We start from the raw sequence: 19,022 nt of genomic DNA on the forward strand, positions 1-19,022 counted from the left end.
TTATATCACCATCTTGGCTTTGGCTCTTGGCTGGCGTTTTGCCCAGTTGCTGGGGTTTGGCAAAGGGGATCTAGTTACAGCTTGTGGGGAAACTGCGCATGTTTGCCATCATTGACTCGGGACTGGGCCATCAAGGTACGGCCTCAGGAGAACTCATGAGGTAATAGATACGATGATGAAGTCTTGGTGTTCTCCCTCAGCTGGAAACCGCTCTTGGCATTGTTGATCCTCTTCGGTTGTGCGTTTCAAGCCTTGTTGAAGTGGTGTGACTGGCAAAGGGAAGAGTACCCAGACCCATTCGAAATCGGCGATGGCAGCAGCGTTGGTCCATAAGAGCCGACATCAAACACAGTAGGAAACCCGAAGAAGGACCATGTGAGCTTTGAGTGTTTTGCGTTTGTGGAGTTATCGTGAACAAGCCACTTGAGGCAAAGCTCTCTCTCTCATTGTTCGTTTTCCAACCCATCAGCTCGCAATTCTGCTCAGTGCACGAGTTGCCTCATTTCCAGCGAACATCCAGTCAGAAAAGGAAAAGGGGTTGTTTTTGACCCTTCCCAGAATAGGTTATAAAGAGCAGCCCCCCTTAGTCGTCAGGGATTCAAAATCTCCCGTGACTAGTGGTGGTCCCTGAATGAGAAGATCCAAGAAGATCTTGAGCATACGTGGATGCTCAAAAAGAGCATTCAAAAGAAGATCTCACCGGTCTGGGGCAGATCCCTGTCGATCATTGACGGGTTCGTGCATAGAGTTGCACCTGTCAGCGGGTAGTTCGCCGGTGTCAAAACTGTTGATCTGCAAAACGGGCTTGGCCGATGATCGTCAAATCGTTCCTGCATGTGGAGGAGCCCGACTCCAAAGGGTTGTGGGAGGACCCCAAAGTTCTCAAATTGGGAGTAGAGGTTCCAATTTGGGAGCCTGAGAATAAGGGACTCGCTTATTTAGGCGACGCCATTACAAGGCTGGCGGGATTGGCCTTTTAAGCATAAGCCATTTAAGCTTATCAGCCTTCCCCATTCCCCAGCTTTTGCTCATTTGGGCCGAGTGGGCGGTTTCGGACGGATTGTGGGCTGCGAAATGCCTTTCCCAGTTACTGGAAGTCGTGATCATGAGGACGAAGGACTCGGAAAAGTTATCACCAAGAAAACACCGCGCTCTTGTGATAGTCAATCTTTAAAGACGCGCATCAGCCATAGAGGTCCTCGAGGAGAGATAGTTCAATCACATACCAGCGTTGTAATGACAGCCAACGATAGCGATTGCGTACCTGAGTGGCAAGCTCGGGATTATGCCCGCTCTCCGAAGGATCTCAGATAAGATGACGATCCTCCAACCCCTTATCACGTCTTTATCCCGTGTGGCGGCCGTACCGTGATGTTCGCTCCCGCGTTCCAGTTTGAAGCTGCCATCCCCACAGCAGTCCGCAATCATATGCTCAAACACTGCTGCCAGTGAGCATTGACATTGCTCTTCTTTGCTCCACGGGGGCTGTCAAATAAGTACCTGTCGATTCCTCCCCTTTGTTTCTTCCTCACCACTCCTGAATCCTAATCACTTTCAAACCCCACATCCAGTCACTCCGGTGGCACCCGGATGAGCTCGCCTTGTCAACTCGGCGGTTGATTCGCCGTCCCGGCCGCAGAGCCATAACCATTGACCGGGCACCATGACGAATCGTTGAAGGGGAAAGGTGGATAGAACTGCGGACTGCCCGCAAAAAAATAAGTTGAAGCCCAGATTTGACAGGGGAGACTCAACGAGCGTGCTGAGGGTTGTTGGCTGGGAGATGGCCGAGCTGATGTTGATTACTGAGATCTTCCCGCTCAGACTTTGACCTGCTCTCTCTCTCTCGATGTGTTTAAGAGGACCCCCGCTTTTACCCGTGCCGTGTCGGGATATCCACCACGGATATGTGGACCAACCCTCCGGCTGATACCTGTGGTCACCGGAAGGCACAAAATAGCCTTGAACCCAACGCAAGGTCGGACCCCTCTCCATAGTCGAAACGGTACTCACAATGATACAGTTGCCAAGGGAGTGGCTGTTGCTCTCCGGATTCTGTGGGGGTCAGAGTGCATTCTGTATCTGAAGCCCACGTAACCTGTAGGTGTCACCGGATCCAGAGTTGTACAAGTCAAAGGTTCCATATACGCTCTTGGACCTGCTGGGTTTCAGAATCGTTATAGTTCTGATCTCGTATCCACGAACGATAAGGGACGAAGTATTGGTGATGGAGCCGACGGTGCAGCTTCTCGTGTAGGGTGTGTGAGGCATGATGGGCAACTGGCCGGCCTCGTAGCCTGTAAAGTGGATTGCGGGCATGATGCATCGGAATGTGTTGGAGGTTTTCGGTCTATCCGTTAGCAGTTGACATGGCGGTTAGCCTACGGGCCTCCCATACGGCTCGATACCTTTTATGCCGTCCAAACAGTTCCATTCCTGTCCGACACCCATGATGCCGCTTTGTACTGCAAGCATAACGCTGAGCTTTTCGTTCGGGTCGCTTGTCTGACAAGGAACCCATGGTGTAGAACCATCTGCGCTAGTGAACTTCCCAGGACTGGTGATGCGACACTGTGACTTTTTCTCATTCGAGATGTTAGTCATCTCAAATGTTAGTTCCTGAGTTTCCTTTGTGCTGTTCCCGCTGGTGGTGGATGAATAGTTCTGGTAGACGAGCTTCTCAACGAGCCACTGAGGATCCCAGGATCTGTCAACACAGCGTTCAGGCAGCTCAGATGGAGTATAAAGGCGTATGGGAAGCTGAGGTTGGATCTGGACTGGTGTCGTCAGGGTCCCCCAGACTTGTGAGTTTCCCATGATGCACAGGGTCTCCTGTCCTCTTGGGGCTTGCCAGTCGTCAAGACATCCTTGGATCAGTGGCTGTTCCCAGGTTCCGTGTGCAGTGAAGGTGAAGCCAGTCGTGTTGTCACAAAGCCAGGACCCTCGTAACCGCATATAAAAGCTGGTGAGATTGAACTGGAACTTGAGATTGGGGATGTCGCAGTCATGCCAGATATCGAGGGCGTCTGGTCCTTTTGGGTCCAGATCGATGTTTCGTGCAATGCAGGCGGCAGAGACGTTGGTTGCAAAGTTGACGGTCAAGAAGCGAATGTCGCCTTGTGAGCCACCGCTGGAACCAATGACCATACCCTCGGAAGAAAGACACCAAGACCAAGGAGAAGCAAGCTGAGGGATGCCATTGCAGCGGATGTGATGAAAATGAGGCAAGATTATGAGTGATCATGGTATTCTGTAACCCTAACCCTTATAAGAAGGGACATAAGGACATGACTTGATGTTATGATGAGTCGGTGAGGGTGTGGGTGACGATACAGGTTAATGTAGCCATTGATTCCATATTGGACGAGCGCTGATTGCTGACTGGGTTCGGGCATTGATTGAGAACCGAACCAGAAGCCGGGCCGCCAGGATGCTCTGGCAGTTGGCGCTATGACTGTGATCTTCCGTTGCCGGCCCGCCAGTGCTGCTATCCGCAGATTATCGCGTTATCGATAAGGCCCGGTAATCGGGCCGGTGGCCGGTTGCATCGAGCGGCTCTGCGGGAGCTCTGTTCCTTCCCGCCTCGGCGCCCGGCATCACTGGAAACCTGGAAGCTGTCCAGCCGAGGTCGTTCCTCCCCGCGCGCCATCTTTCCCCAGCTTTTTGCACCTGCCTTCTATTTTGATGATTTCTCTCTTTAGCCTTGCGGGCTCTCGTAACGAGCATTTGTAGTTTCATTTCTTTCTTTAGCTTCTCGGGCTCTGCAACTCAAAATGCCCACCACGTCATCAACATCGCGATCGAGTCGCACCGCGCCGAGTTCATTCAGCGATGCCGGCTCTGTAAATGCTGATGCCGGCTCTACCACCAACACCAAAACAAAAGTCAAGGCTACCGTTCTCTACGATGACGCCGACGCCGACGAACTCGAGCCACTTGTCGACCTCACACAAACCATTCCACTGCACTCGAAAAAGACGGACCGAAAGCAAAAGAGACGCGAAAAGAAAGAAGCGAAACGGGCGTCGACGGTGCCGCCCAGAGGCATGCTCGACCTCCCCTACGAGCTCCTCTACGATATTATAACCCTCCTCGAACCCAGAGAACTCTTTGTCCTCTGCCGCGTGAACAAGTCGCTTCGAAACTTCATCCTGTCCCAAGAACACCTCATCACCCGCGATATCATAGCATGGCGCTACCCCTCCCTCTCCAAATGCTTCCGCCTTCCTGTCTTGGCCACGGATCTCGACGAAAACGCCCACCGCGCACTCAACGAAGCCTATGGCGATGCGCTCAGCCCTAGACGAGTCAATGCGAACTATAAACACGTTCAATCCCCTGACCCGTCCCTCGTCTGCTTCTGCTACACCTGTCGTCTTCGCTGGATCTTTCTTTGCATTATTGTCGACTTCGCCCACTGGCAAGATGATCTGGACAATGGCGTACAAATTCCCATGATCCCTCGTGGTGCCGACCCAGATTGGAACAAGAAACTGGTCGCAGAGCACGCCCAAGTGGTTGTCAAGGCCCTTCACAGTCAGCTGTGGTATGGGAGGCTGCTGCAAGCGCATTTGACGTCCATCACCCGGTCCATTCGCCGAAACACTGCCAATCAAGGCAACAGACGATCTCGCTTCCGCATGACGCCCTCCGATGTCGCCAGCGGTACCGACGCCTTTCTCGACCGAAGCGGTCCTCCCACGGTCGACTTCCCCTACAATCGCGACAACTATGATATGCTCGAGGCATTCATGCCATCGCGAAGTTGGATCAAGGATGACCAGAAATGGGTCTATGTTCCTGCTGATCAACACGAACGAGAACTTCGCCTGCTTGAGCGTCAGAGACAAGAGGCGCCGCCACCGACTGCGGCCGTGTCCCAAACACCTGGCGCATCTGTGCCGAGGTCAATGATCTTCTAAATAGACGTTGTTATCTTGGATCGGACATTGTCAGAGGCCAGGGGATCCACTGGGCGTGCACGTGCCCAGCTGGACTGGGATATGCGGGATTTTTACCCAGATGCCAGAACTTCAAGTCTGCAGAGCCAGTCTTACACACATACACACAATGAAGCCACATTGAACCCCCCATCGATTATTACCCATAATATCACAGACATAGGCCGGCCAGGCCGGCCAGGGTACGTACGATGATCGTCTTCCGGACCCTCTTCAGCCGCCATTTCATTAATAATACAGTAGCAGAACCCTAGAAGAACAGACCCGCTCTGGCCGCCGTATCGCAGGCTTACCCATGCGCCGCGTGGCTCAGTGTCTCGGCAGTTTAGCCAAGTGCCGCCCCCATCCTTGCACCTTTGACGACGTCACCTCCTTACAAACAGTTCGAGTATCAACGACACCAACAACAACAATGTTCCGTGCCTCTCAGCGCCACGTGCTGTGATCATGATGTTCAAAGTTGCATATGAAACAACCCATCTCACCAGATGTGACTCGAACACTGATACGTTATCATCCGCGCTGTTCCGGTGCAGAATGGCAGATTCGTTATCAGCAGATTTTGCGATTCAGAGATCCGAGTTTCCGAAGACGAGATTCAATGTCAAATGTCCCCACAAAGGCGAGGCGTTATCCCGTAGGGCCATTGGTCAACGGCCGCTATGATACGAAGGGTTAGACGTTGATCAGGACGAAAGTTGTGCCTGAACACCGGAGGTTCGGGTTTCAGTCAGAGCCGCCTCTCGAAAAAAGATGCCGACCGGAATCTGCTATCAACTCTTTGAAACAAGCTTATCGCATAACAAGGTTTCAACTCGTCAACGCAACAACCTTTTACCGCTTCTTTGCCCTAGCGTTCTGTTGCTTATCAAGCACAGCGGGTAACCACCGACACTTCACGGGGTGGAATCGGTGGATCCCTAGGATTCCCCTGCTCTCCGAACGCTTCTCGCAGTTGTGGGCCCCATCAAAACTTCCGGCGAAACTTCCATGAGGCAAAGTCATGGATGGTCAGTGAACCGGTCCCGAGGTGGATCTAAAACAGATCAAGTTATATAAAGATGTGACTGGGCCCTCTTGTGGACGCTTCTAAATTCCTGCAACAACCTGTCTCTCAACACCTCTCTCAACACTCTCTCTCAACCACAGATTCAGCAACACCATTCACAATGTCTGGCACCGATTACAAGTTCGAAGGCTGGCTCGGCTTTGACAAGAGCTCTGCCCAAGGCAACATGGTGTGGGGCGAGTTCGAGCCCAAGCCCTGGGAGGAGACCGATATTGATATCAAGATCGAGTGCTGCGGCGTCTGCGGTTCCGACATTCACACCCTGAGGAGCGGTTGGGTATGTTTTTTTCCCCAAATCACAACAGTTATCAAGTTCTTGTACTAATAATACCTCTTAGGGCCCTACCAACTACCCTTGCTGCGTCGGTCACGAGGTTGTCGGTACCGTCGTCCGTGCTGGTTCTCAGGTCGAGGGCGACATCAAGGTCGGCGACCGTGTTGGTGTCGGTGCTCAGAGTGACTCCTGCCGCAACCGTACCGCCAAGGAGTGCAAGATCTGCGCCGACGGCAAATACAACTACTGCCGCGTCCACTACGTTGGCACCTACAACGGTGTCTACCTCAACGGCGGCAAGTCTTATGGCGGTTACGCTACCTACCAGCGTGTCCCCTCTTTCTTCGCCGTCAAGATTCCCGATGAGATCCCCTCTTCTCACGCCGCCCCCATGCTTTGCGGCGGTGTCACCACCTACGTTCCCCTCAAGTTCCACGGTGTCGGCCCTGGCAAGCGCGTCGGCATCATCGGTCTCGGTGGTCTAGGCCACTTCGGTGTCATGTGGGCCAAGGCCCTCGGCGCCGAGCAGGTCGTCGTCATCTCCCGCAGCTCCAGCAAGAAGGCGGATGCCATGGCCATGGGTGCTACCGGCTTCATCGCCACCGGTGAGGACCCCGACTGGCTCGCCAAGAACAGGTCCTCTCTGGACGTCGTTCTCTGCACCGCCTCCTCCGCCGATATGCCCTTCAACGAGTACCTCCTCCTCCTCGATCTCGATGGCACCTTCATCCAGGTTGGCGCCCCCGACGATGATCTCCCTCCCATCCAGCAGATGGCCCTTATCTTCAACCGCATCAAGCTCACCGGTTCCCTCATCGGCTCGCCCCAAGATATCCGGGAGATGTTCCAGCTCGTGGTCGAGAAGAACGTCCAGCCCTGGGTCAAGGAGATCCCCATGAAGGACGCCAACCAGGCCATTCTCGATTTGGAGGCTGGCAAGCCCAGGTACCGTTTTGTCCTCAAGAACTAGATTTCTTATGCCTTCAACGTTTATACCCATATGTAATAAAAAAACGCTTTTTAGTTCTTGGTCTACTATCTCTTTCCGATGATTTGGCATGTGATTGTGATCTTTGTAGTTGATATGCGGGAAGCGGCTGTCAGCCTCATCCCATGTTTCGTTCGGCTTGTCTAACATGCAGGTACGGTAACACCCGCGGCTGTTACACAACGGACCTGCATGTATAGGTAGCGGTAGAAATCCGCCATGTTTGTCAGGGACTGCAAAAAGAGCCACTGACAGTCAGAGCGAGGATGCCTGATCCATAGCAGGGACTTTGACGTCCATCAACCTCTTCCTTAGTTACCATGATGTATGTAGTGTTTGCCTAGGAGGTTGCTTACGTCACTACCAGGGGCCTCCTTTTGGATTTCGGTTTTGCTATCGGATCTCGGAATTTTCAATGGTTTCGATCATCAATCAGCCCCTGTCCCGGCTGTCCAGCGGAATCTCCCCGGCGATCACCCCTACCTTAATCCCCTGTCACTCCACCATCAGGAACAACTTCCACTACCCACTACCCACTGCCTACGATTAACTACTCCCTGTTATTCCGATTGGTCAATCACTCACCGTCTTGTTTCAAAATCTCAGAATCGACATCCTCGTTTCTTTCTTCCTTCCTTTTCCCAGCTTCCGGATCCTATTGCCATGAACCCATCCCACGCACGACCTCTGTCACCTCCCTCCCTAGCCTCCCAACTCCCTCCCACCTCCCTCCTACGACTTATCACAACTAACACAACTAACACAACTAACACACCTCTCATGCCTACACTTCCCCCTCCTCGTCACCAATTTCCCTCTTCCATTATTCCTCTCCAGCCAAGTGATCCATGCCTCACACCTACTTTTTTCTTTCTTTCACTCACTCTTGCAATAACAGCATTTCCACCTCTATTCCCCATGCGTACCTCTATAGTAGATCGCAAAATCCTCGTGCTGAGAATGCAATTACCCAGAAGGGAGAAATTACGAACATTATTGCCATAAATCTCGACCTACAAGGGAATCAATAACAGATCGTATGTGCTACCAGCAATTTGGGAGGTTTCGTGGACGGTGGTGGAAATTTATTTGCTAGTGTCTTCCAGTCTCATAGAAAAAAGGAAGGTGCGTGTAGATTTGGGGATGGTGCGGGTTGTGCCTCCCTTGGACGACAACGACGACAGGCTTTTGAGAGACATCACCAACCGACCGACTGATGTCAATCTTGATGAAAACACAAAGGCAAGTGCGAATCTCTAGGAGAGAAAGGATGCTGCGGATTTATTGTGTGCCAAGTTCGCTCTTTGAGGCAAGAGCTCCCGTCATGGAGTGCCCAAAGAGCGAGAACGGGTACCTTATATAGATGTCTCTGTCTGGCCGTTGAAAAAGTCGGATCTGGTCGAAACACATCAATCCCTGGGCATTCATCATCTCTTCCATTCACATAGCCAACACTCAGTAATTCTCCGGCATTAACACAACATTTACGCACCAAAATCAACCACATATTCTTGGGCACATAAACGCCCTCAATTTCCCCAGCCGTTCACATCAACACAGCCTGCTCCCGAGACTCACTCATCATGTGCAAATACGAATACTGGTCGTGGGCATGCGGATACGCCGTCGCGCGGGACCTCGAAGACGATGATGGAAACCCACGTATCCTGGAAGAACGCTTTTGCCCGTATGCGATGCAGCAAAATAACATCAAGGAGCCAGCCCGAGGACTGTCCCAAAAAGATGCTCCCCAGCAAGCGTGTCACTTTCACGACATACCCACTGCTACCAGTGCGAACTTGGATCTCTCTTTCAACCATCCTGGATATGCGAGAAGTGCGGCCACATGAACCCGACAGACGCAGACCACTGTAATCGACCTGTTGGAACCGTCCTCCGTGTCGACATCAACCCACGTCCGGAGGAGGAAGTTGGGCACTCCGAGTCCCCGGAGGAGAACAGAGGATACATTAACAACTGGGAGTCTGGAACATACGAGAAATGTGGTCAGAGAGTGGAATACTAGGCAGTGGCTCGTCAACATGGTCGTGGGTGATCATTTGCGTGGGCGTCTTGTGAGAAATTGCCGGTGTCAGCAGGAGAACCTGAGTCGGAGAAGGGGATGTCTTGTTGCACCACCACCCGAAAATGTTTGATGGAAATATGGAAGATTGAGCATGGCTCATTTGGGGGCCGGGCCTGTCTTCTACTGTAGCTGGCAGGCGACTGCGGCTTCTTTGGAAGACCACGAGGCAATGAGAATGGACTATAGGCCCTCCCAGGAATGGGGTTGGCGATTGCTGATTTATTTATTCATCGGTTGTTCTGTGTGCGCGCCATTATCTTCCTTTTCACGCTCGGTTATTGGATTGTAGTTGTTTAGTAGGTTGCGGAACTCAAACTGGTTCGGAGGACGGTGTTGCCAAGTCGGTCATTCTTTTTTGTTGTTGTTGGGTGCTGGGATCATTCCTTTTCAAGTCGAAGCGCAGGTCGCAGGAGCAAACACCTCGCTGGTGAAGAAAAGGGTAGTAGAGATAGCTGCAGTTGCAAACATTCTTGTGCCCACCATCCCCATCCAACCAGATTCAGCATTGCGGAGAGAACTACCCGAAAGACTAAAACGAAGGTGTCCAAATTCAACAGGCAAAGAATCGGTGTGTCAGTGCTAACGGGCATTTCGGACAGAAATTGAAGAAAAAGAGGATACAGGCTGTTGGACCATCCAACACCGCTCAGCCAACGAGCAACTGACGCACAGCAAAGACAATCGACTGCCGTGACGAATGTGCTTGCTGGAAGACTGCTGGGAGTTAAAGGCCGAGATTGTATAGATAGACCTGTTTGGTTCGGAGACCATGGTCTTGCTCCAGTTCACCATCGCTCAATGCCTTCATTTATCTGGCCAACAACCCTTTAATGCTGCTTTCTGACAACAAGACATGTTCCCATACCTACCAAGTAACGCCAGCAAATACTGACAGTTTACTACTCTTCAACAAGGCCTTTGTCGGCGCAACAACTCCATCAATCTCTTCAACCACCGAGCCACGAGTCATCCTTTCTTCCCCAGCAGTCCAGTCATTTCCAACCACGCTGTCATCATGTGTGAATACACCTTATGGGTATGGAAATGCCACTTCAGCATCCAACGGCCCTTCGCTATGAGAAGAGATAATGGGGGACCAGATCGAGCTAGTATGCGAAGATTATCCCTCCGGCCGGGGCACCCCTTGGCCTTCCTTCGGGATGTCCCAACGCAACCTGCGTCAAGCGATACATCATCGACGACCACTGCCTCGAATGCAAGATCAGACTCCGGAGGCGTGACTGGTTGTGCTGTCTTTGCGGTAAAGTCAACAAAGCGGGAGGACGAGCAGTGCTAGCGCGGACGGCTTGTTTGCGAAGTCAACGTTTAACGCGGACCTTGCCCAGGGTATAGTCTAGTAGTTTCGAGGTACGATGATGTTAACGCTCTATAGGTGCCTCAGAACGAGGACGAAATTTGTCCCGGTTTCAACGCGTGGACGGAGATTGAAGAGGAGTGTTTGCCGGCTATGACAGAGAAGTATGTTGTTACCGAATGCGAATGTGTCAGGGCTATGCATAGGTGTCGAATTTGCTTGCCTTGACGAGCAAACGCTTCGGGAGGCAGCAGAGAGGCGGAGGAGATCTTCCAGGTGAACTAAGTTGAGGAAGGGAAGCAAAAACTGCGGTGTCTTTATGGAATCTCTGAAGTATGAGGTGCTTCTCGAACAAGTGCCGTGGTTGCCGTTGCGGTGAAGGATGCAATAATGCAATCTCCAATTCACTAGTCGGAGACCGGACTGCTTTCGTTCGTTTTCGTGATGCCGTGCAGTAGGCCATCAAAGACATTTGTAAACAGCAGAAGAAAAGAAAACCCAACGGAAAATGTTAATACAACACTGCAATTATCCCAGACTATGGAAGCCAAGCATCCACGAAATGAGAATGGCAGCGCACAGACAGACGCGTCCCCTCAATGCAGCAAGTTGCAGTAAAGTTGCAGTTACATCCGCCGGCGCACCACGAGTTCATGCATCGTCTAAACCTCATCGAGCACTCGAGTGGTAAGCTGACCTCGTCGCGATTGGCACACCACGCCCGCCGGGGCGGGAATCCTCCCGAACCTTGTGGTCTTGGAAGCGGATAATGGGCGGGCTAGGCGGGCATCGGAGGGGGGCTGAATTCCGGAACCCGGGTTGGAGTTGAACTGGAGAACGGGAAAAGTTGGGACTGGGTTGAGGAGGAAGGCAGGATGGATATAAACCCAGAGCATGTCCCTCCTTCCCGGAAGATTGGAACCGAGACGGCACGCCCCTTCATTCTACCTCCCGTCCCTTCCTTCCCTTTCAGCCATCATGATGTGGCAAACTTCCCTTAGGGCAACTGCCACCGTGCTTGCCCTCCTCACTTCTCAAGTGCTTGGGCAAAAAGACGTCCAGACAGAGACTCAAACGGCCCAGATCGTGTCGACCAAGGGAGTCATCCTCGACACCATCCTGGATTGGATCGACGCCGCGAGACTCGACCAGACCACCTACAACGGCCAGAAGTACGGATGCAAATGCTATCCTGGCCGTCCATGCTGGCCCTCTGCCAACAAGTGGAACAACCTGAACAGGACGGTCGACGGCACTCTTCGTGTCAACGTCCCTGCGGGTGCTGTCTGCCACAACACCTTCGATGGACCCTTTGGCACCATCCAGACCTACGATGAGACGGCCTGCGCTGATGCCAAGGAGAACTTTGTCTCATACAACGAGCAGTGGACGTAAATTGCCCCATCCATATCCCATCCCCGACTTTATACCAACGAACACAACTGACAAAATCGACAGCGTCGAAAAACCCGCCGACGGCCTCTGGACCTACTTCACCAACGACACCTGCCGTCCCACCTCCAACCCCTCCGACCCCTGCACCCTCGGCAGCTACGGCGTGTACGTGATCATGGCCACCAAGGCCTCTCACATCCAAGCCGGCGTCAACTTCGCGCGCCAAAACAACCTGCGCCTGATCGTCCGCAACACGGGGCACGACTTCGTCGGCCGCTCCGTCGGCTACGGCTCGCTGATCATCAACACGCACAGCTTCCAATCCATCAAGTGGACCGACAAGTACACCGGTCCCGGCTCCTACCGTGGTCCGGCCGTGACCATGGGCGCCGGCGTGCAAGGCGGCACCATTCTCAAGTCGGGCCACGCTTTGAACCCGCCCATGGCCCTGGTAACAGGCGAATGCGCCACCGTCGGTCTCTCTGGCGGTTTCATCCAAGGCGGCGGCCACGGACCCTGGACCACTCTCAAGGGCCTGGCCGTCGACAACGTGCTCAACTTCGAGGTCATCACCGCCTCGGGTCTGATCGTCAACGCCAATGAGTGGCAAAACCATGACCTCTTCTTCGCTTTGCGCGGAGGCGGCCCAGCTTCGTATGGTGTCATCCTCTCCACCACCGTCAAGACCTTCCCCGACTTGCCGGCCACGGGCGCCACGCTTTACTTGAACACCACGCACACGTCTGACAACGAGGTCATTTGGGCAGGGACAAAGATCTTCCACAAGTATGCGAATCACTTTGTTGACAACGGGCTGTACGTCTACTTTGAGATCTTCCCTTACCAGTTCCGCGTCCGCCCGTTCGTGGCTATCGGCAAGACTCAGACTGAGCTGCAGGCCATCGTCAAGCCCATGCTCGATGAGTTTGCTGCTGCCGGTATTCCGCACGAGTTCGGTATCAAGGAGTTCCCCACTTTCTATGATCTCTACATCGACCTGTTCGAGGCCGAGCAAGCTGGTCAAACGGCGTTGACGGGCGGGTGGATGTTCAACCACGATGATGTGGCCAACCGTAATGACGAGATCATCACGGCTATGAAGAACGTGGTCAGCCCGGCTGGCAGACCGGATCTTTTTGGTGGTATGGTTGGACATTTGTTTAACCCGGGTCATAACGTGCCGGTTTCGACCTCGGCGGCGCACCCGGCGTGGAGGAACGCGACGGACTTTGTGATTGTTGTTCTTCCAAGCCCGGAGCACCCCAGCCTGGCGGTGAAGAACGATTTGCAGAATGTTTTGACGAATAATATGGATGAGGGGTTTAGGAATGTGTCGAGGAGTGGGGCTACTTATGTTAATGAGGTGAGTTCTCCTGGCTTCTGTGAATACGATGAGGGAGCTGGTTGACTAAGGATCGTGAACGCAGGCCGACCCCTTTCAACCTAATTGGCAGAGCCACTTCTGGGGCTCCAATTACCCCAGGCTCAAGCAGCTTCGCAAGAAGTGGGATCCCTTGGGTGTCTTCTATGCCGTGTCTACCCCCGGCACGGAGGACTGGGAGGAGATTGAGTTCAACACCAGGCTTTGCAAGAAGCTGTAGACGTTGATAAGCCTTGTAATTATGGACTGATGTTGTCTATGTAATGACGTCAGTTAATATGTATATACGATAACTGAACTTTTTGAACAAAGGTCGGCAAAGTTGCCGTGACCCAAACGCCGTGCATGCAACTCACTTGAGCTTTCCATCTCATCCCTTTCATGTACACCAAGCCCCTTTAACCGAGTATCATCCCCCAATCAACACTTTATCCAACCTTAAACTTGATCCCATCAAACAACCTCCCCATCCCGCTTCACCACCACCACCTTCACGGTCTTCGTCTCGCCCTCCTCCTGTTGCTCCCCCTCCTTCATCCCATACTTATCAATCCACTCCCCCACCAACCCCCTATAATCCTCACTCCCATACGAACTAACCAACTCCCTCCACACACTCCCCTTCCTCCTAACCTCCAACCCCATATCACCAACCAACCAATCCCAATACGGCAACTGATCAAAGTTCAAATCCGGATACTGCCCGCCATGTCCCAACGGGCTCCGATGCTGACACCACCGCTGAAACAGCGCCGTATCCCGAAAAATCTTGACACAAGCCGGGTCGTACGCAAGGTTTTGCATCCCAGAACTAGGAGCACTAGGAGCGCAATTGGTGCAGTCCGACCGATGGGGGATGGCGCGCACGAGAGGCAAGGAGACTTTGTCGTGAAAGTAGGCTAGGGACCAGAGACATTGCAGCTCGATGCGTGGGATGTTGGTGATGTTGCTGTGCATGGAGAGGAAGACGAGGGAGTGGGTGCCGGAGACTGTCAGGCCGGGAGGGGCGATGCCGCGGTGGAGGCGCCAGGGGGTGTAGGTTGTTGATGATGGATTTGTGTTGGACTCGGGGGGATTGGGAAGACCAGAGGTGGGTGTGGGTGGTGAAAGAAGGAGCTGGGGAAAGCGCTTGGCTATTGATTCATCTGCTTTTTTGTTGTACTTGGCCCAGGCTGCTTTTTCTTCGTCAGACAGCGAGTCAGTCGGTATGCCGAGAGCGAAGTGCAGTTCAGGCGGGAAGAAGTCGACGGGTGGTTTGGCGGAGTAGCCGGTTGCGCAGATGAGGGCGTCGACGATCAGGGCACGGGCTCGTCCAGCGTCAGCGTCATCGGCGAAGTGGATCGTATGTGGACTGAGATGGGAGATGTCTTTTCGATGGACGGTCACCTGTCCACTGGTCACCAAGGTCTTGAAGTCCTGCTCGTAGTTGAGTGTTCCCGAGCTGGTTCCGTACCAAAAGGGACTATGTTCCGGTTCTAGCACACTGAACCGCTCGTCCTCCTTTCCTTCACGGTAACGACAGTCTTTGATGGTATCGGCGTGCATGGCCTTCCAAAAGCTGTTCGTCACGGCTTTGCCGACCTTGTTCGTGTGCAAGAAGTCGCGGATCCAACTGAGTTGTCTGCCGGAGTGGTCGGGTAGGATGCAAGGGGACATGAAGGTGGAAATCCGGCGAGTGACGAGCTTCTCGCGCCACGCTTTGAAGGGACCGATCTGGGTGTGGGAGGGAAAGACCCATGACGGGCCACGGCCGGACTTGCGGATGATCCAGTCGACTTTGTGGCCGGTCGTGGCGGCGAGGTAGACGGTGTCGTAGGCTGATTTGGACCCGCCGAGGACGGCGACACGGTTGATGTTGGGGTTTTGGAGGACGTCTTGGTAGACAGGGCCGAGGGTGGAGGAGTGAAGAAGAGGGGCGTCGAAGGTTTCGCTGCCTTTGAGGAATGGCATGTTAGGGACGCCGAGGATGCCGGTGGCCATGACGAGTTTCTTGGTCTCTAGTTCTAGTGTGGTTGTGGTGTTGGAGTCGCCTAGTTCTTGAACCTCTACCTTCCATCCATCATCACTTGTATGAGCCTGAACTCGAATAGCGCGGGTGTTGAATCGGATTCGCTTCATGAGGTCGAAGTGTTGGGCGTATGCGGTCAAGTAATCGTGCATCTCTTCACCAGTGATGTGATGTCCTGGGCGGCCGATGCCAACGTCTTTCATGGGGAAGTCACTGAAGTCCATTGTTGGGTACAAGTTGTTTGTTCGGAGGGTTGGATAGAGTCTCTCCTTGGACCAGACTCCTCCTACGGTCGAGTGACTATCGAGGATGACGATGTTGCTGTTCGGGTTGTGTTGAAGGAAAGTTTTGGCTGCGCAGAGGCCACTAGGACCGGCGCCGATGATGAGGATGTCGATCATAATGTTGACTGATCTGTTGTTAGTAGGTCTTGAGAACATAATAGTTTCTGAGACGAGGGCTACTGGGAGACTACCTTAAGTAGTCAGCCCCCATGGGATGTGATATATGATATCTGGCGCATCACTAGTCAAGTGCCGTCTTCGGTGTATAATGACCCCCTTCACACCTCACCCAATGCGTTGGCTGATACGGGCGGGCTGATTCCGCTAATGTCGGTGGCCCGGGATCCCGGGAAAGCAAACGACTGGACTCCTCGTTGACCGCAGTCGTGTCAATGAAGGGTGTGTGAACAAGGTTCATTCAGCTCTCCATTTTTTGCGTTCCCCCATTGGGTCAGTCGCTTTCCAGGCAGTCACTCGGTCTGTTTGGTAACGGTTCGGGATCGTACCCAGATCCAGCACGTTGGGAAAGAAAGCTGGCACATCACATAAGCTGGTAACCAGTCAGCTCAGCTCCCAGCATCGTGGTGATGATATCCAACCATCGTCGTACCACATGACACTGAGATCATGTTGTTGGCCGTCGATGATCATTCATTGTTTCGCTTTCGCTTGTACTGTATATGTTGTCGAAGTGTTTTCCTGCTGTTTTCCTGTTGGCCGATGTTTGTTACTCGTATGGGTATCACGACAGTCCGGGGACGTAGCCGATTAATTATCCCCTCCATACCATCTGTCCCAGCGATTTCTTGATTAATTCCGTGTCGGTCCTGCCGGATTATTGATGTTGAGACGATGCAATTCACAGTTTTGGACATGGTTTGACATGTTTAAACCCCTGGATTCTTGTCAGAGTAACAGCCAGGTGGAGTTTTTCGGAGGCTCGGGCACGTTCTCATCAGCCAAACGGAGAACTTTGACGTCGAGACACCGAAGCTAACGGCGGGAGAAGCAAGGCCGGTGACTGCTCCAATCGGTTGAATATGCGAGAACGCCTTGTTGACGGATGCACGTGGGAGGACTGCATTGAGCACAGTGACGGACGAGTCAAGAGAATCAGAACGGGCGAACGGGATGGACGTTGAGAAAAGGCGTTGAAAAAGTCGAGATGAAGATCAAGTTCGTTGCAAGAAGAAAGTTATGGATGTCGGTCATTTTTGACGGATAAGAGGACGTTAGGGCGTATTCTTTGACTCGGAAATGGGCCTTCTGAAAGGTTCAGAACCCACATATCCCAGAATCATAACTTTAACTTTCTGAACAGTTCAGAAGGTGGGACCCCCTAAAAATCCACTTTTTAAACTGTTCAGACCCTATAACCCCGATTTTAATCGATCTGACCAATTAGAAGTCGTAGATCACTTTCTAAACTTTTCAAAACCTTTTTACTTAATGAAAAGTCCAAAAATCTACTTTTTGACCATATACGTAATTCTAAACAACTATTTCACTTAGCTTACAGTGCGTTGTAGTACGTTGTAGTGTAATAGTAGTCTTTGTAGTAGTATATTATATATAGATTAATAATAATACTATAGATTTGGCGATTGATAGACGTAAATCAAGGAAGGTAAAGAATAGTCGGGCTATTAAGGTATTAATTATTTTATTTTTAGCCGACCTTATAGTTCGTCGATAAATTATTACTATAAATTTTAATCCCTTTAAATGGAAGTTTGCTACTTTAGAGCTATTAATTAGTTATAGGGGTTATATATTATCTATCCTTCGTATACGCGTGAATACATTCTATAGTCTAATTATATAATTATAAAAGTATAGTGGTTTGAAAGCTATTAAGTTTTTAACCGTTGACTAAAAGTTATTAATATTCTTTATTATAATAATTTAAAGCCTTACTTATTGTATAGTAAGATAAGTATTTAGGTATAATATTAATATAATTGTCAAAATCGTAAAGGAAGGTAGGTTAAAGTGCCTACGGACAGCGCAAATACGTAGGGGACGTTAAAGTAGGAGGAGGACTAAAAATGCATTAATAGCTAACCCCGATAATTCTAGAAGCGAGTCCGAGTAGTTATTTATATTATTATAAATTTTATCCTATAGTAACTAAATCTACGACGGCTCCGAATTATTCCGACGCTATACTACGGCACTATATTATATAGATATTAGCGTTCCTTAGTATTAGTATAGGTCTAACGCCTAATAGATCCCTAGCGACTTAATATAACCCCCCCTCTCTTAAGTTTCTATCCTAAAAACTTATAAATATCCTATATTAATAGCTTCCCTACCAGCGCTCCTCTACTATTATTCTTCTATAATTTACTTTTATAATTGAATATATTATTACCGAAACGCCGCTCTCTCTAGCTCTTCTTACTCCTATACCGGTACTAACCCGCTGCCTAATACCTATTAATCCCGTTTTTCCGCCGGCTTCAATTGCCTTCTACTTACCGTCTATTATTTCCCTATCTTCTACCGGCCGCCGTCCTAAGCTTAAATTAACTACCCTCCGTCTTATTATATTTTACCCTTCTATTACCGTTTCAATGCTTATTAGCCGTCTTTTCGTCCTAAATTATCTTCCTTATTTTTCTTTTATTCCTTTTTACTATTTTCTCCTACCGCCTTTTTTATACTGTATTATTCAAAATTAACCTATTTAAAAAACTTTTAATAACGCCCGTATTTTCGTTTTTTAATTATTTACTCCGATTCTATTCTATTTTGTATTCCTAATTGCAATTATAAAAACCCTTCCTCTTTTCCTTCTTTTCCTCCTCTTTTTCTTCCTCCTTCTTCATATAATTTATATACTTACTTATATTACTATTATAACCGCCTTCTTAAACCCTATTAATTAATATACCCTTTATAATCTAATCCTCCTTATTAAGCCCAACCGCTTTTAATTTTAGTAAATACTTTTCCTTTCCGCCCTATATTTTTTATATTAATTATTTAATAATATTATCCGTAATCCGCTTTATACTATCTTTTCTTAGAAAATTACGAATAATATTACTAATTTACCTCCCGGCGCTATTGGTACCGCTATAATTTTAATTATAAACTATTTCGTTTATATTTAATAAAATTTATTAAATTTCTATTCTTTTTCCTATTAATATTAGTATTAATAAAATTTATTCTTTTAAGTATTAATATATATTTAACGTATCCTAAAACGTTAAATTAACGTTTTCATAATTTTGTTCCAATTTTCTATAA

The 19,022-nt window shown here is 50.5% G+C and overlaps 4 protein-coding genes across 4 annotated transcripts; 3 read left to right on the forward strand and 1 right to left on the reverse strand.

The window, feature by feature from the left end:
• Nucleotides 1-2,452: 2,452 nt before the first annotated feature.
• On the forward strand, nt 2,453-4,922 carry B0H65DRAFT_509233 (uncharacterized protein; the record flags this gene model as incomplete). Its single annotated transcript, XM_062828293.1, has 2 exons — nt 2,453-2,471; nt 3,751-4,922. The coding sequence occupies 2 exons, from the start codon at nt 2,453-2,455 to the stop codon at nt 4,920-4,922; spliced, it is 1,191 nt and encodes a 396-aa protein (XP_062682174.1).
• A 957-nt stretch (nt 4,923-5,879) lies between these two features.
• Nucleotides 5,880-7,281, forward strand: B0H65DRAFT_209236 (chaperonin 10-like protein). The gene is made up of 2 exons (XM_062821907.1): nt 5,880-6,307; nt 6,369-7,281. The coding sequence occupies exons 1-2, from the start codon at nt 6,131-6,133 to the stop codon at nt 7,272-7,274; spliced, it is 1,083 nt and encodes a 360-aa protein (XP_062682175.1). The 5' UTR covers nt 5,880-6,130; the 3' UTR covers nt 7,275-7,281.
• Nucleotides 7,282-11,671: 4,390 nt separating this feature from the next.
• Nucleotides 11,672-13,689, forward strand: B0H65DRAFT_549249 (uncharacterized protein; the record flags this gene model as incomplete). The annotated part of the gene is made up of 3 exons (XM_062829643.1): nt 11,672-12,084; nt 12,152-13,451; nt 13,516-13,689. 3 exons carry the CDS (start codon nt 11,672-11,674, stop codon nt 13,687-13,689), a joined length of 1,887 nt encoding a protein of 628 aa, XP_062682176.1.
• A 233-nt stretch (nt 13,690-13,922) lies between these two features.
• On the reverse strand, nt 13,923-17,062 carry B0H65DRAFT_509236 (uncharacterized protein; the record flags this gene model as incomplete). Its single annotated transcript, XM_062828294.1, is given in 8 exon segments — nt 13,923-14,040; nt 14,062-14,237; nt 14,337-14,910; nt 14,923-14,944; nt 14,954-15,906; nt 16,678-16,732; nt 16,750-16,813; nt 17,048-17,062. Coding segments are annotated over 8 exon segments (1,977 nt in total).
• Nucleotides 17,063-19,022: the final 1,960 nt, after the last annotated feature.

This window comes from Neurospora tetraspora, assembly GCF_033439725.1.
Source record: "Neurospora tetraspora strain CBS 560.94 chromosome Unknown B0H65scaffold_4, whole genome shotgun sequence".
Taxonomy (NCBI): Eukaryota; Fungi; Ascomycota; class Sordariomycetes; order Sordariales; family Sordariaceae; genus Neurospora; species Neurospora tetraspora.